The sequence below is a fragment of the Dipodomys merriami genome, unplaced genomic scaffold, assembly GCF_024711535.1.
Source record: "Dipodomys merriami isolate MVZ:Mamm:240054 unplaced genomic scaffold, mDipMer1.0.p SCAF_129, whole genome shotgun sequence".
NCBI lineage: Eukaryota > Metazoa > Chordata > Mammalia > Rodentia > Heteromyidae > Dipodomys > Dipodomys merriami.
Window position 1 is genome coordinate 1,678,477 of NW_027202593.1, and position 24,072 is coordinate 1,702,548.

Below are 24,072 nucleotides of genomic sequence, written 5' to 3' on the forward strand. Positions count from 1 at the left end.
CTCCTAGAACCCAACAACAGCAACAATAATAATAACTTCTAGCTTAGGACCCAACGAATTCACCCTAAGTGGAGATCGCGGTGACCTGTGCTGGGAAGTAAAGCCAGCCCACTTCTTTCCCTGGCCTGGGGAAAGGTCATGGTTCTCAACAGAAAGGTCTAGAAGCAAGTGTGGGCATACCTGTAATTCAACAAAAACCCCAGGCCTTCCACATGTGGAAAACCCCTTGTTTGCTCTGACCTTAAGTCCATCCCTCTCAGCCTTTTCAAATAAATGCCTTCCTACACAAGCCAGTGTGGTCATGGGAAATAGACATCTCAAATGGAGGGTCCGTTCATTCTTCCCTTCACTCACTCATTGACAACCCATTTCAAATGCGCCCAGTTAACAAGCATGAAATAAACCAGTGCATGTTCTTCTTAAAAAGAAGGGATAGATGTGTGTTTCATATCTGATCATGTCTTGGGGAGATAGGTATATACAAGATGGCTGAATCATGAAAAATGGAAGGAAGGGTAGCTGGATGGATAAATGAATGGGTGCATGGGTAAGTTGGCAGATGGATTGATGGGTAAAAAGATGGCTGGGTGGATGGATAGCTGGATGAGAAGATGGATAGATGGATCGATGGATGGACAGAAGATGGATAATCATCATGAATAGATAATGCTACAAATTTCAAAAATGAATAAATACTTGGATAACTGAATTTTGATCTCCTCCAGGAACTGTTTCCAGAGTTGGAAATATAAAATGCTTGTGAAAACTAGGCAGGTATTACCAAATTATAAGCACCTAGACACTAGAGAAGTCAAGATAGAGCTGGCAGGCAGCACACAGGACATCAGTAACTCTCACCTCCCTCCCCCGCCCCGCCCTGCGCTCAGTCACCAGCACCTACTTGTGGTAGGACGACTTCCATCACCAACGCAGAGCTCACACTTCTCCATGATCAAAGGGACACTTGTGGTCCCCAAAACGTTCCACCAGGAGGTGTTTGGGGGGCAACTAATGTGGTCCCCAAAACGTTCCACCAGGAGGTGTTTGGGGGGCAACTAATGTGGTCCCCAAAACGTTCCACCAGGAGGTGTTTGGGGGGCAGCTAAGTAAGAGGGGGCTCTTCTAGCAGAGGGAGGAGTTGTCCCACGTGGTGGGACCGAGCGACTGGGTCCCCCTTCAAAAGGAAGGGCTCTCGATTTCCTTCAGGGTCTACAGGAAGCTGGCCGCGTCCCCTCCCCTCCCACCATGTGGCTGGTCGTCCTCAGCGCGCTGTTTTGGTTCCCCTTACAAGGTAAGCGCTCAGAGCCAATGTTTTTCTTGCTCAGCTGAATCTACCTGTGGGTCAGGCAGCAGCATTCACACAGCTGGAGTGGCTAATGCGCTTAGAACCATGCCCAGACCACGCATCAAAGGGAAGTTACTGCCTTTGTGTCTCCTCTGGTTCAACTGCTAAAGGACACAGGAGAGGAAAGAACTGTGTGTGTGTGTGTGTGTGTGTGTGTGTGTGTCTGTGTGTGTGTCTGTGTCTGTGTCTGTGTCTGTGTCTGTGGAATCTATGGTGGCAAACAGTAAAAGGTTTCCTAGGGGTTCTTGTTAGGATTTACCAATTAAGAGCTCCAATTTACCAATTAAAAGATTTTAAAACTTCTTTCTGTGTATGTCTTAGCTAAATAATTTGTGGGGGGGTTCCCCCTAAAAACCAATTTTTGTATCTTAAAGAAGATGGTAACAAATATGATTTGCTCAAGCAAACATCCGGATTATGATAAGGATCAAGTTTCAGATGTAAAAGTGCTTTCAAAATGTTAACATTCTTACTGTGTTCTTCCTTCCTTCCTGTTTTCTTTTTTCTGCCAGTAATGGGACTTGAACTTGGGGCCTGGGCTCTGTCCTTTAGTTTTTTCTGCTCAAGGCTGGCACTTTACCACTTGGGAAACAGCTCCACTTCTGACCTATTGGTGGTTAATTGGAATAATAGTTTCATAGCCTTTCCTGTCTGGACTGGCTTCCAACTGCAGTCCTCAGATCTCAGTCTCCTGAGTAGCAATGACTACAGCTATGAACCACCAGTGCCCACTGGGGCGTTTTCTGATTTCTAGAAGAAATATTAATAAATGGTTGAATGAGTGAAGTTGCGTTGAGAGCAAGTCCCTGCCACCTCGTCCACAGGACTCAGCCCCAGCAGGCTGACCACTGCTGCCATGCTCTTTCCCCACAGAGGCCCTGAGGATTCACCACACGGGCACCGTCACTGTGGAGGAAGGCCAGCCGCTCACCCTCAAGTGCTCCACCTCTCTCCAGAAGAATGCCTCTCTCCAGTGGCAGGCCCCCTCGGGGTTCACCATCTTCTTCAATGAGCATCCTGGTAAGAGGAAGAAGGAAGGGAGGAAGGGAGGAAGGAAGGAAGGAAGGAAGGAAGGAAGGAAGGAAGGAAGGAAGGAAGGAAGGAAGGAAGGAAGGGAGGGAGGGAGGGAGGGAGGGAGGGAGGGAAAGAAATAAAGAAAGAGAGAAAGAACGGGAGAGAAAGAAAGAAGAGAAAGGGGCTGGGAGGGTGGCTCAGTGGGAGCTATGTAAAACAGCAGAAATCAAATATGCTTGCTCTTAAAAGGATTTTCATTTAGTTTGATACATAGTTTTTGAAAACTAAAACTTCAAACTTCACTTTGTTATTTTTTGTACAATTATCAAAGATCTGGATTGAGGGGGCTGGGCAGGTGGCTCAGTGGTAGAGCGCTTGCCTCGCATGTATGAGGCCCAGGGTTCGATTCCTCAGCACCACATAAGCAGAGAAAGCCAGAAGAGGCACTGTGGCTCAAGTGGTAGAGCGCTCACCTTGAGTTGAAGAGCTGAGGGACAGTGTCCAGGCCCACAGTTCAAGCCCCACAACTGACAAAAGAAAAGAAAAGAAAGGAAGAGAGACAGAGACAGAGACAGAGACAGAGAGACAGACAGAGACAGAGAGAGCTGGCAAGCGCTGGGGACTTCCAGCCAAGCAGGTAGTGGACGGAGAGTCCGTGTGAGTCACACAAAGGTGGGCTCAGCCACCTACCACCGCACATGAGTCAGCCTGGTGAAGCCTGTGTCTGACACAGTCTGAACATGGTTGTTCTCGGGGGGCAAACAGTCTGGAATGGAAACCCCAGCAGGAGTATTAAAGGGGACTCAAAATACACTTTCCATGGCCCCACCCCACCCCCACATCGCCTTTTGACTCTCTGTGGCCAAGAAACAGCCTAGAGCAAAAGGGGGAGTAGGTAGCAGGCTGACTTGGGGGGCTTTGTCCTTGTGCAGCTCGTGACACCCCACAGCCACAGCCAGCTGCTGAGTTGGCCACCTGAGCCATCCCAAGTCACATGACAGAGCTCCTTTCCGGATATTGCTCTTCATATCAAGTCAGAATTTCTAAATGACCGAAATTGACAGGATGTATTTATTCCTTAAAGAAAGAAGACAATCCTTCCTCGCCTCATGATTGCACAGGAAGGAACTGTCTGATGTCTGAAATGGAAAGAAATTCTCAAACGTCTATTTCATTCATGTTGGACACTGGACGAGATTTTTACTAAGCATCTCCTTCATGATGAAACCATTTTACATCTCTAGTTAAAAAAATTCCTAATTGCTAAATGCTTAAAAAAGTCCAAGTCAGCATATTCTATTCCAGTTTACAAATCAGAGCCCTTAAAATATTGATAAGCTTTGCAAACATTATTAAATATTGATAGGTTACATATGAGATAACGCAATGCATTATTTCAAACTATGTCAAAGGGTGTTGGGGAGAAAGGCTATTGGCTGGTACTCTTTGGATCTTGCTTTTATGTTTGCTCGTCACTAAAAATCTGGAAAGACTCGGTCATAATCTATCTTCAACTAGTCATAAGAAATTAAAAATCAAAACCACCTAATAGATGCATTCATCAACGCATTCTTGACATTTATGGTAACAAGATGACCTCAGAGAAATCCACTTTCAAAGAGGTAACTCACAGGGAGACTTACCTACAGAAAATACAACTTTAAATCCTCTGTGGCTTGACTGTCTCCAGTGGAGCCATCTCTGTTTCCTACAAGGACGAGCAAAGGCCAGGTGCTCATTTCACAGATGCCAGGATGCAAATATTCCCTTCCGTAAGCCGCCTGCAGGCGCGGCCCCGCTGCCGGCGCCCGCGTTGGAAGGCAGTGCAGCTGAGAACATGGCGAGCGTTTCTTCCAAGCGTGGGGAGTGAAAGCGAGGCCTGTGTGTGAGCAGCCCGCACTTGCGGGGTCTCTCTCCTCCTCACCCTTTCATTTCCCCCTTGGCAGCTTTGAAAGATTCCAGATACCAACTTCTTCACCACTCAGCCACGCAGCTGTACCTCCGGGTGCCCCGCGCAAGCCTGCAAGATGAGGGCGTGTACACCTGTCTGCGCTACAGCCACACCGTGAGCACTCAGCGCGTGCAGGTGGTGGTGCGTGGTAGGTATCCAGCAACATCACCTCTGGCGAGGGCCGTGTGGTTCGGTGCACGCGGCGCCAGTTTTGAAACCTGACATTTGGTTTTCAAATGTTACCTATCACGAGACCATTTCTTGAGGTTATCTCTACTCGCTTTTATTCAAAGAAAACAGAACACAGCATTCTATGTGGCGGGCTCTAGATTCAAATCTAAACTTGTGGATGTGCCTTTGGCATCAGTTAAATTTCTTTCCAAGAAACTAAGAGGAAAGAGGGGCGCAGGTGTGTGTGTGTGCACGCACACTAGGACTTGAATCCAGGGCCTAGGCTCTATCCCTTAGCTTTTTCAACTGACATTCTAGCACTTGAGCCACAGCTCCACTTCTGACTTTTTGGCGTTTAATTGGAGATGAAAGTCTCACGGACTTTCTCGCCCATGTGGCTTTGAGCTTCTATCCTCAGATCTCAGCCTCCTCAGTAGCTAGGATTAGGGGTGTGAGACACTGGTGCCTGGCTCAAGGAAAGAGAATCAGTATGTGATAAGCAAATAGAATACACCCAGAACTAAGAGTTCAGAGCAGAAGCAGGCATTATCCTTCGCAGGGTGCACAATAAAATAGCCCCTGTGACAGCATGCCCAGGGAAGGGCACAGCGGATCAGCTCCCTTCCCGCATCCAGTGACAGCTCCCTTCCCACGCCCTGTGGCGCGCTCGGCCCCTGCCTCCAGGCAGGCAGCACGTGCTCTGAGTGACAGCCTCTGATCATCAGGGACCTGCTCCGCTCCATAGCTGGGCAGTGATGTCCAGCCTCCGTCTTAATGTCTTGTTTTGCTTTTTATGGCAGAATAGATCGATTTAAAAAATGCTTTTTATTGATCGTTAAATGACATAATTGCATGAATGTTTCTCCTGGTTGCTGCACTGAAGTCAGCACTGAAGGCATGATGGGAAAGTGGCTGAGAGGGAGGGACTCTGAGGACCTACATGACTTCACCCGGGCCTGTCTGCTCTGTCTGCTCGGTCCTCTGAGGACCTACATGACTTCACCCGGGCCTGTCTGCTCTGTCTGCTCGGTCCTCTGAGGACCTACATGACTTCACCCGGGCCTGTCTGCTCTGTCTGCTCGGTCCTCTCCAGTGCAGCTCTTTGAACACCCCATTGTCTATCTCTACCACACCACTCAACACATGATCTTTTCTTTGTTTATGCTAGTATTGGAGCTTCAACTCAGGGCTTGGGCACTGTCCTTTAGCTTTTTCTATTCGAGACTAGCACTCTACCACCCGAGCCACAGCTTGACTTCCAGCTTTTTGCTGGTTCATTGGAGATAAGAGTCTGACAGACTTCCCTGCCCAGGCTGGCTTTGAACCATGATCCTAAGACTCAGCTTCCCAATGTGTTGCCAATGCCTGGAAACACATGATTTTGGGGGGATTGTGTGTGTGTGTGTGTGTGTGTGTGTGTGTGTGTGTGTGTGTGTGTGTGTGTGTGTGTGTGTGTGTGTGTGTTACTAACGATTGAACCCAGGGCCTTAAGCATGCTCAGCACAGACTCTACCACTAAGCTCCACCACCAGTCCTAATATGATATTTAACAGTTTGAAACTAAATATAGCACCAGTTGATTAGCTCCTAGCAGAGCCTAATCTTTTTTATCTTTATTTTGCCAAGGTAATGCATCTAGTCATACTTGAAGCGTAAACATGTTTCTGATATCTTGGCAGCACACAGCTGGGCTAATAGATATTGAAGAGTGTGGTTGTGGACTTGTATCAGGGAAGAATGGGGGAAAAGATGTATTTCCAAGACAGAACTACAGAGGAAAAGAAGACCAACAGGCCATTTACACCCTTTTGGTATTAGAGAGGGACAAATGTAACTGACTTGAGTTGAGTCAGACTTAAAAGTCTGCAAGCTGAAAAAGGCCACTTTATTGCCCACTCCTCCTTAGCATGGAAGAGGAAGCCCTGGCTATCCCAAGAAGCGGAGGGCTCCCCAGAGCTCCCCCAGCTAGCCCGCAGCAGCGGTGAGACCGGGAAGTCAGGTTTCTCCTAGGCCTAGCGCTCTACCAATCAAAGAATCGCCATATGCCAAGTCAAGCTGCTGCTGGGAGACTGCTGCTCAGGCATTTTCAAAGACATCACACAGCAGTCACGGCCATTCTGATTCAGCCGGAGTATCTTTGCAAGTATATGTAAGTCATTAACAACCCAGGATTCTGGGCAAAGTCGGGTCACAAACACCGCCCGCTCATTAGGCTGTGTGGGCCACTGAGCCCACGAGCTCTGAGCTGTGCTGAGCTGTGCAGCCCAACACAGGAAAAAAATAATCATTGTCTTCTAGCAACTCCTTTCAAGCCAACCCTGGAAGCGTCCGTTATCAGAAGGCCAAATGGAGACTCCCATCTGGTGCTCAGGTGCTCCACCAAGAGCAGCAAGCCCCCTCCGCAGATCACCTGGCTGCTGGGGAACCACCTGGAAATCGATGGTAGGTCAGGAAAACGGCTCTTTGTTTCCGTCTTAAATTTTCAAGGGATTTTTTAAGTGTTCTGGCGCCCTCTGGTGACAGGAAGTACCCAAAACACCACCAAATAACATCTGCAGAGAACTTATCCATATAGACCATCAAAACTCTTTCTCATATTGAAAGGATAATCGCAAATAATGACAGTTGAAACACAGCTACTACACCTGGACATAAACTTTTTCATGGCATAAGAGTGAAAATACATTTTATATAGGAATATACACTGTGTAGTTGGTCATGTGTTACCTTGCAATGAGCTTACCAAAAAATTGAAGAGATCCCGACTATTATGCATTGTATATACCTAACAGTAAATATCCAAACAGCTTCACCTCCACTTAACATGCTTAAGGATTTACACTAGTCTATAGTTAAACTAACCCATATAACAGAAGGATATGTGTGTATGTGTGTGCGTGTACACTGACTCTTTTATGTAATGTATTGAATTTTGTACTGTCTGTGAACAGCACTCATGTGAACACACTTCCACATTGTTGTAAGCCATAAGACTGTAAAGGAAGAGATGAGATCTTCCTTAGATGATGTAAGACTGTGTTACCCCCAGGAGGACAAATTTTAAACATGGTAGGAATAAAGATACATTTTGAGGTTTTGCTTGAAACAATGTAACAAATATGATGGTTTGCTTCCATCTCACCAGGAATGCCTTCCCTATCTGTAGAATCACACATCTTTCAGAGCTGCAAGAGGCCGTATAGAGTTGAGAAAAGTGAGGGCCAAATGGAATTGTAGAGAGAAAAATCTATGCCTGAAACCCAGCCCGGCACCAATTGTACTTTAAGAGCAAGACTCCTATGTCAGGAGCAAGTAGCTCACGCTTGTAAGTCTAGCTACTCAGGAGGCTGAGACCTGAGGATCACAGTTCTAAGCCAGCTGAGGCAGGAAAGTCTCTAAGGCTTTTATCTTCAATGAATCACCAAAACGCCAGAATTAGAGCTATGGCTCAAGTGGTAAAGCACCAGCCTTGAGTGAAAAAGCTAAGACACAATACCCAGGCCCTGAGTTCAAGCCCAATACTGGCACTAAATAAAAGTGAACAAACAAAATCAAAACAAGATTCCTTTAACCTATCTAATTCATATAACCTGGGCAAGTTCCTGGTTCCAGTTATATGGATATAATCCAAGCCCTCCTTGCAGGACCGGCTACAAGCTTTGAATTTTGTCCCAATAACAAAGGATTTGAAGAAACCTAGCTATTCTCTCCTTCACCCACTTGCTTTTATGGCCACATCCTGCATAGGAGAGGCCGCCCGCTGAGGTCAGAGAAACTTAGAAAACTATTCTTTGCCATGATGTCAAAGCCCTGGGTGACTAAAAGAGCCGAGACCACGCAATATCACCAAGGAGCCAAACCCTTTTTGATCTCCTTGTATTGCTCCCTAGGGGCGACCCACCATGAATTTGGCCCGGACAGGAAGAAGTGTAACACCACCAGCACACTGGTAATCCACGCCGCAGACAAAAGCTCACAGGTGAGCTGCGTTGTCCAGCACGAAGGGCTGCGGGGGAGAAAGCTGGTCACGCCCTTCCGGTTTGAAGACTGGGGTAAGAACCCGCCATTGTCTCTGTTTTTAATTGACCTTAATCCTGTGCTATCAGATGAAACCCAGTGACTTGAGTATAGTCCTTCAGGGTGCGATTACAGGGAAGCCAGCTTTCCCAGCAGCAGGTCCCTGCAGTGAGTTCCAGTGGCAACGCAGTGGTAGAGCAGGGCTGCAGCCACAGCCAGTCGGGAGTGAGGCCTAGCAGAATGCCGGAGCCTGGTGCCGGGCTTTCTTCTGGACGAAGACTGCCAGCGTCACGTGACTGCAAACAGCTCTGCCTGGGGGGCTATCAAATCAAGCACTCCACCCCAAAGGAAACAACATGACCTGAAATACCTTTCAAGGTGTCGATATTATTTTAGGTCCTTAAAAAAAAAGAAAACTCATGCAATTGCATTAGATGTGATTGCTCTTTAGATCTGCTTTGTTGTGACTGTTTTGAAGATTCCCCCCAGAGCCCAAGCTATAATTTAAAAACTATAAATAACTCTTCGAGTCAAGATGGATCTTTAAGAAGCTGCGTGAACCGTGGGTCTAATTAGCAGAGCCGTGAGTCTTGTTTCCCAAAGAATGTCTGGGTGTAAAACAGTACAAGGGTATCACCTCAGCAGAAAGGTTGGATGACAGAATTAACTGGAAACCTTCTTTTATCAAAGGTTAGAATAGCCTGCAAGGAGAGACGTCTGCAAAGGGTGAGCTGGCACAGGAAACTGGCCCCAAGGGCAGCGGCTGTGGCGGTCGGGGTCCCTGGCACTGCCAAATGCTTCCCATAGGACCCTCCCTCAGCCAACCAAAAGAAGTTTATGGCCGGGCGCTGGTGGCTCACGCCTGTAATCCTAGCTACTCAGGAGGCTGAGATCTGAGGATCGCGGTTCAAAGCCAGCCCGGGCAGGAAAGACCGTGAGACTCCTATCTCCAATAAACCACCAGAAAACCGGAAGTGGCGCTGTAGCTCAAGTGGTAGAGCACTAGCCTTGAGCTGAAGAGCACAGGGACAGCGCCCAGGCCCAGAGTTCAAGCCCCACGACCAACAAAAAAAAAAGAAGTTTATGGAGACGCTGCCATCAGTAGAAGACATGGGGCCCCAGAGACTGGTGTGCCTTGTAATGTCTCCCGCACACATCCCACACCACACCTCCACCTGCCTGGGAGAGACAGGAACGCAGGGCAGGCGAGGATGAGACCTGAGACAGAGGCTTACTAGAGACAGAGGGCCACCAGCCAGAGGCCCACGCCTACCATCCTAGCTACTCAGGCGGCTGAGAGCTGAAGATTGTGGTTCAAAACCAGCCCAGGCAGGAAAGTCCTTGAGACTCTTCATGTCCAATGAACCACCAGAAAACCAGAAGTGGTGCTGAAGTTCAAAATGGTAGAGTGCTAGCGAAAATGCTCAGGGACAGCATCCAGGCCCTGAGTTCAAGCCCCATGACCAACAAAAAACAAAAAAACATAGAGGGGCGGGCACTGTACTCACCTAGCTAGTTGGTAGGAAGTCTCATTTCATTGTTTTTCTTCTCTTTCTTTTTTTCTTCTTTCTTCCTTCCTTTCTTTCTTTCTTCCTTTCTTCCTTCCTTCCTTCTTTCCTTTTTCTTTCTTTCTTTCTTTCTTCCTTTCTTCCTTTCTTTCTTTCTTCCTTTCTTCCTTTCTTCCTTTCTTTCTCTCTTCCTTTCTTCCTTCCTTCCTTCCTTCTTTCCTTTTTCTTTCTTCCATTCTTTCTTTCTTTCCTTTCTTTCTTTCCTTCTTCCTTTCTTCCTTTCTTTCTTTCTTTCTTTCTTCCTTCCTTTCATCCTTTCTTTCTTTCTTTCTTTCTTTCTTTCTTTCTTTCTTTCTTTCTTTCTTCCTTCCTTCCTTCCTTCCTTCCTTTCTTTCTTTCTTTCTTTCTTTTGAGACAAAGTCTCATAGCCCAGGCTGGCCTTGAACTCTCAACCCTCTTGCCTCACTGCTGGGATTACTGGCATGTACCACCCAACTAGCTTGATATTCAGATCCTTAAGTAAGAAAACCAACCATGTTAAGGGAAATGTGCTTTTTTTATTGTTGGGTTATTTTTTGTTTTTGTTGTTGTTTACATGGCTGAAAAGTAGCAATGTTGCAAACACCCCCTCTCTTCTGTGGCTATAGATCCACATCTCATGTTTAGTAACAAGACAGATAGAAATAAGTTAAAACACCTGTCTCCTCTATAGCCACCTGTGGGCTGTTTAGTATTTATTAACTTTTTTTTTCTGTTGAGCAGCTAGGTTGATATAACACATTGAAAAAATTGTGTTTATTCACTTGGTTTACAGTGTTGATTATCTGAGGTGGCTGTGACACACAGTTACAAATAAGAGCTCTAAACCTTTGTGGGTACACTCTGTGGGGCAGGATCCTGAGACTCTCCCCAAAGGAGGGCCAAGACTAGGACAGAGAAGGGAGAGGAAGAGCAGGGGAGTCTGCTGTTATTGGGGTGATGGATTGCATTCTCTAGTCTCTCAATGAGAAAGAGCCATGTCCTGTTACTAACCTGTGGCTGGGAGTTTCACAAAGTTGAGCAACAGTTCTCAAGCTTTTCGATTTTAGTGAACACACACACACACCCACACACACACACACACACACACACACACACACACACACACACACACACACACACACACACACCCCACTTATTTAAGTTTACATGGACCATGTGAATTCATGGATCCCATTCTGACCACCAGGGAGATCCATCTCAGACTGGCCGGCATCCATCCATCCAAAGTAATATGTAGTCTAAATATGACTACTTAGCAGCTGGTTGGGAGGATAAATTAAAGTATGTGCGAACTCTAGTTTTAACCATACGTAATTAGTCTAAATGCATACAACTGGTTTTGTACTTAAACACGTAATTATCTGAATTCATGTGAACGTGATGATGGAAGACTGTCATCGTTCAAGAGCTCTCAATATCCCCCAGATTCTGCACCTCATCATTTCTATGTGATTCACTTTTGAGGTTTTCTCTCTTTCCGTTACCACTAGCCGTTCCTCTTCCTTCAACTTTCTCTGTGGTCACTAGCCTTCGTGGTTTTAAAAACAAAACCTGTTTTGTTTTTCCTTTTCTTTTTTTTGGGGGGGGGGTCTGGTCATGGGGCCTGAACTCTGGGCCTGGGCGCTGTCCCTCAGCTCTTCAGCTCAAGGCTAGCACTCTACCACTTGAGCCACAGCACCACTTCTGGCTTTTTCTTCTTATGTGGTGCTGAGGAATCAAACCCAGGGCCTCATGCCTGCAAGGCAAGCGCTCTACCACTGAGCCACCTTCCCAAGCCCAACTTTTTAAAATCATTCATTGTTTTTACCAGTCCTGGGGCTTGAACACAGGGCACTGTTCCTGGACTCCTTTTGCTCAAGTCCAGCACTCTCACTTGAGCCACAGTGGCTCACGTGACTAGCTTTTTCAGTGGCTAATTGGAGATAAGAGTGTCACTGACTTTCCTGCCTTGGCTGGCTTTGGATCACAATCCTCAGATCTCAGCCTCCTGAGTAGCTAGGATTCCAGGCGTGAGCCATCGGCACCCGGGTAACTTTGACTTTTATATTGTTGTGATTTTATCAGCACTTTTTCTTGTTCATCTTTTACTGCAGCTAATTTATTCATTTAACTTTACCAAGCAGAGCTGTGTGCACCCAGCAGTTAATAAGCTGTAGAGGCGGGGCTGCTGGGGCCGAAACACACCTGAGCATGTGAGCGTCTCCTAATGCTTCCTGTGATCCTTCCTCCTCTCCTCAGCGTTTTTACCCACAATTCAGGCATATTCCTTCGTACTTTTCAAATTGTTCATGTTCAATGAGTAAAATAAGGTTTTGCTTAATTAGGTAAGAGAAATCTTTCATTAAAGGGGTGTCCAAGCAGCCCTTGGCATCTCGGCATGTCTCAAAGGCCTGGGGCACATTCCCAGGCCCAGCCGCCCCCTCCCCACGGCTGGCCTTGTCCCAGGCGGTGATCGCTGCTCGGGTCTCCATGCCATGACATTTTGTCAGCCCTGTGCTGAATAACCAGCCAGGCTCTATGCTAAACATTCTATGAATAAACTCATTCGTGCTCTCCAAAAGAAACACAAAGAAGAAAATGCCATCAGTGCCTCCAATCCACAGACAAGGAAACGCATGAGGTTGGATGAGTCAGGCCTCTTGCGCAGGCCCGAGCAAAGAGCGTCACTGGAACTCAGCACCACCCAAGGCTGGCTCTAGAGCCGCCTAGCTGACGGACAGATGGGCAGGGTGGACGGATCTGGAAAGGAACGGTGAGTGGCTTTTGCCCACTACCGCAGAGGCCCAGCCTGCAGGCCTGTCACGCTGGCCAGCGGCAGATGGCGATCTGCAGGATGCCAACACAAACGCCAGGCTGGGAGCTGCACACGCGGCATTCTGGAGATTCACACACAGTCTCCACACACCACCAAATGCCCCACCACCGAGCCCGACGTGGGGAAAACTGCGCTCCACCATTGCAGAATTCTGTCTTTCCCTTTCCTAGTTGCTGACCAAGGGACAACAGCAGAGACCCTGCAGAGAAACCCCCTCTCCTCCCACACGTCCCAGCGCACCACGGCTGCCGGTCAGTGTCCAGCTCCTCTAATGCTACAGTTTAAGAGTATTTTTTTAATGTTATTATTCTGTGTGTGCGTGCATGCACACGCTGGTACTGGGGCTTGAACTCAGGGCCTGGGCACTGTCCCTTAGCTTCTTCTATGCTTGAGACAGGGCTCCACTTCTGGATGTTTTGGTGGTTAATTGGAGGGTCATTTTATGGACTTTCCTGCCCAAGCTGGCTTCAAATTGTGATGCTCAGATCTCAGCCTCCTGAGTAGCGAGGAGGACAGGCGTGAGCCTCTGGTGCCTGGTACTGAACACCTCTGAAAAGTCCCACCCCTCGGCACCATCCCCTGGAAAGCTGCTATCAGCCAGAGTTTGGGGGTGACCAGGGGTTACCCATGAGTCATGTGCATGTGATAGCTCATTTCCTTTCACTTTAGTCTCAGTGATGGAAAATTCCACTACACCAGAGCCCACCCAGGAAGAGGAGGAGCAGCCCACTCTGGACTCCGGCTTGACCACCGGTAAGCGTCACCTACTGAAATGAAATCAAACACTTGACATTATAACCTCTTAGTCGATAAAAAAAACAGTGACCTTTTTTGGCTCTCCTTTTTTCTTGACCTTTCTTCCTTTTCTGACATGATTGGCTAATTGCTCCCTTGCCCCCCCTGACGTCCTTTGCCGGCTGCTCTCCTTGACCTACTTTGCCTGTCCTATTATTTTTCTCTAACCGCTGCTTCTCTATATCCATTAGCTAATTACACATCCTCCCTGACTTCTTAAATGAGATGTACTTCTGATTTCACTGCCTTATCTCCCTCCCTCCCTCCCTCCCTTTCCTCTTTGCCTCCTTCCTTCTTTCCTCCTCTCCCCTTCCTTCCTTCCTTTATTCCTTCTTTCCTCCCTCCCTCCTCCCCTCTCTCTTTCTCACCTTCCCTTCCTCTTCCCTCCCTTCCTCTGTCTTTCCTCTCTTTCACTTTGCTTTTCTCTTTTCCTTTTTGGTAGTGCTGAATATTGTACCCCAGCTTCCCACGTTAGGCAAGGACTTTCCCATGGAGCTGCCTCCCCGGCCCAGGGCACCTCAATTCAAACAAACAAGTTTAACCCGCTTCCGACATTGTTCTGGCTGTCCTAGCCATGCCAGAATAGCTCTAGAAGATCTCACTGTTTCCAGGATGTTCTGTGAGCATTAGAATATCCTACTTACTGCTCATTCCACTTTCTACATATCGCTAGCAGAATTTCCTGCCAACTCTTCAACCTGACACTGCTCGAAACGAGAGCTCCTCCCCCCCCCCACAAAATCCGCTCTCCCAGAATTGGGCTCCCTCGGCAGCATGCACCCGCAGACCACCCCTCATCCACACGCACCCGCAGACCACCCCTCATCCACACGCACCTGCAGACACCCCTCATCCACACACACCCGCAGACACCCCTCATCCACACGCACCTGCAGACACCCCTCATCCACACGCACCTGCAGACACCCCTCATCCACACGCACCCGCAGACCACCCCTCATCCACACGCACCCGCAGACCACCCCTCATCCACATGCACCCGCAGACACCCCTCATCCACACACACCCGCAGACACCCCTCATCCACACGCACCTGCAGACACCCCTCATCCACACGCACCTGCAGACACCCCTCATCCACATGCACCTGCAGACACCCCTCATCCACACGCACCCGCAGACACCCCTCATCCACACGCACCCGCAGACACCCCTCATCCACACGCACCTGCAGACACACCTGCAGACACCCCTCATCCACACGCACCTGCAGACACACCTGCAGACACCCCTCATCCACACGCACCTGCAGACACCCCTCATCCACACACACCCGCAGACACCCCTCATCCACACTCACCTGCAGACACCCCTCATCCACACCCCTCATCCACATGCACCCGCAGACACCCCTCATCCACACTCACCTGCAGACACCCCTCATCCACACGCACCCGCAGACACCCCTCATCCACACGCACCCGCAAACACCCCTCATCCACACCCCTCATCCACACGCACCCGCAGACACCCCTCATCCACACGCACCCGCAGACACCCCTCATCCACACACACCTGCAGACACCCCTCATCCACACACACCCGCAGACACCCCTCATCCACACACACCTGCAGACACCCCTCATCCACACGCACCCACAGACACCCCTCATCCACACGCACCCGCAGACACCCCTCATCCACACGCACCCGCAGACACCCCTCATCCACACCCCTCATCCACATGCACCCGCAGACACCCCTCATCCACACTCCTCATCCACACGCACCCGCAGACCACCCCTCATCCACACGCACCTGCAGACACCCCTCATCCACACACACCTGCGGAAACCCCTCATCCACACACACCTGCGGAAACCCCTCATCCACACACACCTGCGGAAACCCCTCATCCACACGCACCTGCAGACACCTCTCATCCACACACACCTGCGGAAACCCCTCATCCACACGCACCCGCAGACACCCCTCATCCACACGCACCCGCAGACACCCCTCATCCACACGCACCCGCAGACACCCCTCATCCACACGCACCTGCAGACACCCCTCATCCACACACACCTGCGGAAACCCCTCATCCACACACACCTGCGGAAACCCCTCATCCACACGCACCCGCAGACACCCCTCATCCACACGCACTTCCACAGCTTATATGTGGAAGGGCTCTGGTTCCTCTCTGTCAGGCATTTGTCCAGCTCTGGAGTCACCCACCTGATGCAGACCCGCCACCTCCCATGTGGAACATCACAACTCCGGTCCTTCTTTCTGATCCACTTTAGCACCTGCCAATCAAAGTATCCCTTTGCACACTACACACTTAGGAAAGCTTCCTGTTTCCCATGGTCCACAACTAAGAACAGGACCCCCCTCGTTACTCCCCCCATGAGGTGCAGCTCACCCCTCCCTCCACAGCCCTACCTCTAAAAAGTCCCCATGAAATTCCAGATCTCCACGGAAAACTTAGTGGACAAACTCAGCCCTCAGGGACCCCTGTGTCTGAGTCCCTCTGTGTCAGTGTATAAATACGTGTGGTTCTAGAATTTGACATCCTGTCTCTTGCTTCTGTTTGCCTTTATTAGTATGTTGCTTTTCTTAGTTTTCTTGCTCAGCTGGTGCTCTACCACCTGAGTCATGCCTCCAGCCCCACTTTTGGTTGGCCCCTTTGAAGATGGAGTCTCACACACGTTCCTTGCCTGAGCTAGCTTTGATCCACAGTTCTCTGGATCTCAGCCTCCTGGATAGGTAGGGTTACAGGTGTGAGCCACTGGTACCCAGCAAGAAATACGTGTAAGCTCATTTGGTTTATCCTCAAATGCCTTCCCATTAGAGCCACTTTGAACCAAGTCGAGATCGGTGAATTTTCATGTTATTTGGATATTTTCCAAACTCCTTGGCCATTTCTTTTACTACTTGAACTACATGTTGCTAAAAGGCATGGCTTACAGCTAACTTGGATCCCCTGACTATAATTGAGTGTTTATGATTCAATATTCTTTCATGCTTTCTCTAGCAATGAATAATAATGGCTTTCATATCTCTGTCATTAGAAAAATAGCCTTTTCGATTTTTTTCTGCCAAGGTTCTCGCTTTGGTTGTTTCTATGCCTATCTCGTTTTCAGAGAAGGGACTTGGAGGAGTGACCTCTGGCCCTTTCCTTCCCAAGGGCCATCTCTGAGCCCGACCGAGCGCGGATGTGTAGTACATGTCTTCACCAGAGCCTCCTCCTTCTCCCTCCAGAGACAGACCCTCAGCAGGCGGGGCTGATGCGGAGAAAAAGTGGGATTCTGCTGCTCAGCCTTGTGTCTCTCCTCATCTTCATCCTCTTCGTCATCGTCCAGCTCTTCATCATGAAGCTGCGCAAGGCCCACGTCATCTGGAGAAGGGGTGAGCAGGGAGCCATGCCATCCGCTGGACCACCATTCCCACACACGGCTGCACAAGCTAGGCAATCCAGGCGACTGGTCACCCTCATAACCACTGACCTTCGAGTCATGTGGGTTGTGTCTCTCCAGACACTGTGACCCAAAGACAAGTGAGCAGCAGAAAACAGAGCAGCTCTTGGTTTTTGTTTTGTTTTGTTTTTTTGGGTCCAGTCATAGGGCCTGAACTCTGGGCCTGGGCGCTGTCCCTCAGCTCTTCAGCTCAAGGCTAGCGCTCTACCACTTGAGCCACAGCACCACTTCCAGCTTTTTTCTTTTTTCTTATGTGGTGCTGAGGAATCGAGCCCAGGGCCTCATGCATGCAAGGCAAGCGCTCTACCACTGAGCCACCTTCCCAGCCCAGCTCTTGGTTTTTGTGCCGCAGGACAGTCACAGGAGGGCGCGAAATGCAGAGCTCAGTCTCCCTGTAAGCATTTGCTGAGTGTCCGCTGTGTGCCGGGCACCACCTCCGGCTGCTAGGGGCTCACCAAATGACGAGCAGATCCCTGCCGTCCAGGGGTTCGGGCTCTCACTGAGACTGTATTGGCCCCGTTGGTGCTCAGCACCAATGCGCGCAGCCTCATTCATCTACCATAGATTTGCCATTTTTCCCTGAGCACACCAACAAGAAGAGTTGCTAAAAACCAAAAAGAAAATTATACAGCTAGTGTCGGAGGTGCCTAAGTTAACAGCAGCCTCGGCGGGGCGTCGGGCGAAGGGACGTCAGGAGGGACACAGAGCAGCGTCGCATCAGTTCACTCTGGGGTTTGAACCTGGGGCTTTGCACTTACTAGGCAGGTGCTCTACAACTTGAGCCGCTCCTCCAGTCCTTTTTCAGATAGGGCCACATGCTTTGGCCCATGGCTGACCTTGGACAGAGGTCCCCCTACCTTTGCCTCCTACTTAACTTACAGAGGGATCCCTCATGCCCTGCTTATTTGTTGAGATGGAGTCTTGCTCGCTTTTTAGTCTCAGAATGGCTTGAAGTGCAATCTTCCCAAGCAGCTGGGATTGTAGGCAGAAGCTGTAGCAGTCAGCTCTACAATACTTTAAATTACACATATAACTTAATCGTGGTCATCTGTGGTAATTGTGGTGCTGATCTGTTACATATGGGTCAAACAGCTCCAGGGGTAGAGAACCATTGACCTCTCAAGACAAAACACTAGATCCTCTAATGGTTTTGAGTAGCATTGCTTTTACTTGTTCAGTATCTGTCTCTACACAGTCAGATGCACTAACATCCTCATTATACATCAACCTAGAGACAAGGTCGGATAGTTTTCAGGTGTGTCTGCCTGCAGCCTGGTGAATATCTATTTCAAAAATCTTCCACTAATGACTCAGCCCCTCTCTCCCATTGTTCTTTTAGAACTATTGCAAATGAATAGCTATGTCCATCCTGCCTTTAAAGCTCCTGTGGTAGCATGCAGAGAGCATGCAGAACTGGGTCCTGATAGTGTTAAACTGATGAGGGCTGGAAATACAGGAGGGTAGGAACACACGGCTACAGTGCAGTAAGGTAACGAGGTACCATCTTATTAAACACAGCGTCCTGTGTATAAATGATGTCGGTGGCACCAGAGATCAGTGTGTGAACTTGCTTTTCTTGCAGAAAATGAAATTTCAGAACACACCCTAGAAAGTTACAGATCAAGGTCAAATAATGAAGAAACATCTTCTCAAGAGAAAAATGACCAAAGTAAGTCAATCTGCAGACTTGTAGTTTGGGGTATTTTGATTTAATGTGCACAATATTTCTTCCAGCAGTGAATAATTTGATTTAGTCTGTATCCTGAGATCCTAAGGTCTTAGCACAAAAAAAAATTGATATTTGTATTAAATAAATCAATGTGAAGCTTTCCATTCAAAAAGAAATATTTCAGGTCTTTTGAATGGCTTCATTGTTATTTTTCAAGTGAAATAATAAAGAAAATGAAAAGAAGCTAAATGAGAAAGAGTAGGGAGAGATAGTGTGTGTGTATGCCTGAGTGTGTTCACATATGTATATATATATATATATATATATATATATATATATATATATGAACATGTGCATGTGTGTATGCCTGAGTATGTTCGTGTATGTATATGTGTGTGAACATATGCATGTGTGTATGCCTGATGGTGTTCATGTGTGTGTGAACATGTGCATGTGTATGTGTGTGTCTCAGTGTGTGTTATGAATGTGAGTGTATGCCTAAGTGTGAGTGTATATGTGTATGTGTGTGTGTGTGTGTGTGTGTGTGTGTGTGTGTGTGTGTGTGTGTGTGTGTGTGTGTGTGTGTGCTGGTCCTGGGGCTTGATCTCAGGGCCTGGAAGTTATCCCTGAGATTTTTCACTCAAGGCTGGCACTCTACCACTTGAGCCACAGCTTCACTTCTGCCTTTTTGCTGGATAATTAAAGAGCCTTACAGTTTTTCCTGCCTAGGCTGGCTTTGAACATCATTCCTCAGATCTCAGCCTCCTGAGTAGTGAGGATTACAGGCGTGAGCCACCAGCACCCAGTGTGTGTGTGTGTGTGTGTGTGTGTGTGTGTGTGTGTGTGTGTGTGTGTGTGTGTGTGTGTGTGTTGTGTGTGTGTTCTTGATCATCATTCACTAGGCAGAAACTGAGTCTATAAAAAATAGGAATTGTTTTTCTTTTTAACTGTTTCACATCCAAAATGGACATAGATTTCTTCTCACTGCTGGGAGTTGTGCAGAGTGTAATGAACTTTGCTGCTTGATTCTCCTGGTTTGCTGGAACTAAGAAGCTGATCCTTTGTAACACCCCTGCATTTTTGTTTTAATCTCCTAGGATGTGCAATGGAGAGAGAGAATAGATGCACTGACATATATACACAGACACAGACACACAGACACACACGGAGTGAGCTGGCTATGTGAAAACTGTAAAAAGGGAGAGAAGAAGATAGGGAAGGGGTGACATGGCTCAAAAAGAAATGTACTCGTTACCTGCCATGTAACTGAACCCCTCTGTCCATCACCTCTATGACAATGATCAACAAGGGGGCTGCAGTCTGGCGGGGGACCAGCCAAGGCAAGGCTGTCAGCTCTGTGTGCCTTGGGCTGCTCCGGTGTGGCTCCGGCACAGCGGAGCTGACACCGTGAGAGTCCAGTTCTAATACTTAGCAGGGAAAGAAAAGCCCTCAGCTCAGATGCTAAACAAGTGGGAGTTCCCACAGTTCAACTTAAAGGAAATCCAACGTGAGGACTGGGATTCAGGACCCATCCTCAGAAAGGGACGGGCGGGCGGTCGCCAGGCCAGCAGGAAGTTGCATCTTCTCACACCTCTCCTCCATCTGTGTTGCCTCTGCACCTCACATCCAGCTGTACAGCCATATTCTGAACAATTAAACGATGACTCTTGCCGGGCATGGTGATGTGTGCCTGTGAGTCCAGCCCTTGAGAGGCTGAGTGAGGAAGTTTGAGGCCACCCTATGCTACATAGCAAGTACCTGTCTCAAAAATAGATGATCCAGGCACCTGTGGCTCGTGCCTGTAATCCTAGCCACCCTGGAAGCTGAAATCTGGAGGATCTTGGTTTGAGTCCACCCCAGAAAGAAAATTCTATGACATTTCATCTACAACTAACAAGGAAAAAGCCAGACTGGAGACCTGGCTCAACTGGTAGAGCACCAGCCAAGCAAGCAAGGCCAGCCAATGCAAGACCCCATATGGATGACATAGGTAGACAGACAGACAGACAGATAATTCTCTGCAGCTGTTTCTAGTCTTTGTGTGCCTTTTCATAGTCTTTGAGTGGTCTGTCCATAAACCCTACTATGTTTTTGTGCTTTTTCTGGAGTTGGAACTCAGGGCCTTGCACCTGCTAGGCAAGTGTTCTACCACTTGAGCCACCATTATTTTTTAGTATTTAATTTTCTGAAGGCCATATAGTGTTTTCTGTAGTACATGTAACGGAACTGTCTCTGAATTTTATTTCAGACTCATTTGCATGTTGCTTATGTAACAAGATGGTTGTTGTTTTTTTTTAGTCTAGGGTGTAACAATACATCCCAACTGTTCATACAAGTCGGGGAATTTTAGGTCCAGTGTTATAAGACATTAACAGAGGGGCTTCAGCCACCATGTCCAAGTGAGTGGATGCAGTGTTGGTCAGAGTTGATACTCACGCTGTTTGCCTTTCAGCATCCCTGTCTTGGGGCTGCCTGGGTCACCTCTTGCATTGGTGTTCAGAAGCTAAAACAGACAGGAAGGGAACTATCCAGCCCCTGTGCCTGGAGGCAAAGCCGGCTCGGGTCCCAGTGAGCATCGTGTAGCTGTCTGCTTGTGGAGGTAGGCCTGCAGCGTGACCTCTGGGCACAGCTTGGGGAACAGAGCCACATCCGGGCACGGGGGGGGGGGGGGGAGCGGATGGGGGGGCGGGAAGAGCACAAGGTTCTCTGAGACAGGGCAGCAGCAACCAGGGGAGACCAAGTCATGCTCAGAAAGCTCATAGGAAAAAAAGAGAGAGGAAGGGAGGGAAACAGGGAAGAAAGGAGAGGGAGGGAAGAAAAGAGAGGGAGGAAAAGGAGGGAGGGAAGAAAGGGGAGGGAGAGAGAGGAGGAAGGAAGGAAGGAAGGAAGGAAGGAAGGAAGGAAGGAAGGAAGGAAGGAAGGAAAGAAGGAGTCAGCCTTGACAGGGTAGAGCATGTGACCTACTAAGCCTGTGTGACCAGCTAATGTCCTCTCTCCAAGGGAACAGGGGGTCTTAGATAAGAGACTAGAGTGAAACTACTTAAGAAAAAACAGCAGGGCGCTGGTGGCTCATGCTCATAATCCTAGCTACTCAGGAGGCTGAGATCTGAGGATCGAGGTTGGAAGCCAACCTCAGCAGGAAAGGCCATGAGACTCTTATCTCCAATAAACCACTAGAAAACCAGAAGTGGTGCTGTGGCTCAAGCAGTGGAGCATAGGCTTTGAGCTGAAGAGCTGAAGGACAGTGCCCAGGCCCAGAGTTCAAGCCCCACGACCAATGAAAGAAAGAAAGGAAGAAAGAAAGAAAGCAGCATTATATTTATTTTTTGATATTTTTTCCCTTTCGATCATGAAGGAACTTTGGGATGAATGGGACCTTACAGACCAATCCTAGGAAATTCCTTCCCAGTTGGACTTTCAGAAGGTGACACAGGTACTGAGGAGGTGGAGGCTGGAAGAGCCCAGATTTGAAGCTGGCCTGGGCAGAAAAGTGTGAGTTTCATCACCAACCAACAAGCAAAATGCTGGGCTGGAGATGTGGCTCAAATGATCAAATAACAGCTGAGTGAAGAAAGGCTCTGCGTTCTAATCCCAGTACCAGCACCCAAAAGAAGGTGATGCCCGTGTGGGTGTGGAGACAAACCAGTACACATGATGGAGGGCAGAGAGGAAGGCCCTGACCCACGGCCTGGAACAGGATGGGGATCCAGAGAGGCTCCACCATTCCCATCGACGACTTCTGGCCTAACGAATGGCTTCTTCCGTTCTTCAGCAAAGGGCAGGGTGTACATCTGAGGTTCTAGAGCCTGTCACCCTAGTTGCGCCTCAGAGTTTTGCATGTGAGTGACATGGAGCGTGTCTTTATTTCCTTCCATCAGTTTATGTCTGTCCAGCAAGCTCGCGTTGCTTGGATCGGAACAAACCCCTTCTCAGATGACACGGGTATGCGTTTTCGTCAGCACGCGTTAGCTGCACACACGTCCACATGCGTATACAGTGTGTCTCAATCACTCCTTCTCCTCATCCCACCCCCTCCTGAAAACAATTTCCACGGGTTTCATGGTTGTTTTCATACGTGCAAATAAAGTGTGTCACCATATTCATCAGTGACTCTCTTCATTAGCCCAACCCCCTTCCCTGGGATTCACCCTCCCCGCCCCCCCAACAACAAAATCTATTTTACTTTCCTGTCGGTTTTTTTCAATGTATACTAATTATGCCAAGAGGTTTCACTCAGACTAACTTCCCCTCAGCCTGCCCTCCTAATCTATTGACCACCAACTTTGAGGTTCCTTACACATCTTCATATGTATGTGAACTGCATTCCAAAATTATTCGCTCTTGGGGCTGGGAAGGTGGCTCAGTGGTAGAGTGCTTGCCTTGCATGCCTGAGGCCCTGGGTTAAATTCCTCAGAACCACATAAGCAAAAAGAAAAAAGCTGGAAGTGGTGCTGTGGCTCAAGTGGTAGAGCACTAGTCTTGAGCTGAAGAGCTGAGGGACAGCGCCCAGGCCCAGAGTTCAGGGCCCACGACTGGACCCAAAAAAAAAAAAAAAAAAAGACAAAACTGTTCACTCTCCATATTTCCTCTTCCCTCTCTCCGTGGTGAGAATCCTGCTGCAATCACATTAAAGTCACAGCCCTGCCATGTAGAAGCCCTTGGGTGGGTGGGGGTGTTGACTCATGCACATGTACATGCACAAATATGTTCATGCACACACACTGCCCTTCCCCCAAATGTTAAAACTGCTAATGATACCCAGCGCCATCAAGGGATCTGAGCGGTTGCCACGGAACTCGGGCAGAGTGGGTTTGTCCTTGGTGGTCTTGTTCAACTACTGCGTGTTCCACAACTTGGTCCAGGATCCCTCACTGCTGTTCAGTCCAGGCAAACTGGATTTCTAATTACCTTCAACAACCCTGCAAAGCACGTTTTAAGTGATCATGTGACAAACTATGATTCTAGGAAACACACTTTGTCCAACATTGATTTGGAGCAATGCGTTTTATAGATGAAGGAGCAAAGGCTCAGAGAGGCTGAAGACTGCAAAGCTAATGAGCAGCCAGGATTAGAACCTACCACTCTGAGATACCAAGGCAGCTCCTGCTTTTTTTGGGGGGGGGGATGGTATTGGGTCTTATGCCAGTCCTGGGCCTTGAACTCAGGGCCTGGGCTCTGTCCCTGGGCTTTTTTGCTCAAAGCTCATGCTTTACCATTTGAGCCACAGTGCCATTTCCAGCTTTTTGTTAATGAATTGGAGATTAGAGTCTCACAGACTTTCCTGACTGGGCTGGCTTCAAAC

The 24,072-nt window shown here is 48.5% G+C and overlaps 1 protein-coding gene across 2 annotated transcripts; it reads left to right on the forward strand.

The window, feature by feature from the left end:
• Positions 1-1,218: 1,218 nt before the first annotated feature.
• On the forward strand, positions 1,219-22,855 carry LOC138824399 (cytotoxic and regulatory T-cell molecule-like). 2 transcript variants are annotated; one of them, XM_070018241.1, is made up of 11 exons: positions 1,219-1,291; positions 2,219-2,365; positions 4,306-4,458; positions 6,780-6,923; positions 8,372-8,533; positions 13,034-13,114; positions 13,533-13,616; positions 16,887-17,033; positions 18,684-18,770; positions 21,223-21,369; positions 21,948-22,855. In XM_070018241.1, exons 1-10 carry the CDS (start codon positions 1,246-1,248, stop codon positions 21,351-21,353), a joined length of 1,182 nt encoding a protein of 393 aa, XP_069874342.1. In that variant the 5' UTR covers positions 1,219-1,245; the 3' UTR covers positions 21,354-21,369; positions 21,948-22,855. The 2 variants fall into 2 exon arrangements, with proteins under 2 accessions (XP_069874342.1, XP_069874341.1); XM_070018240.1 differs by having other exon boundaries at positions 22,126-22,855.
• The last annotated feature ends 1,217 nt before the right edge of the window (positions 22,856-24,072 follow it).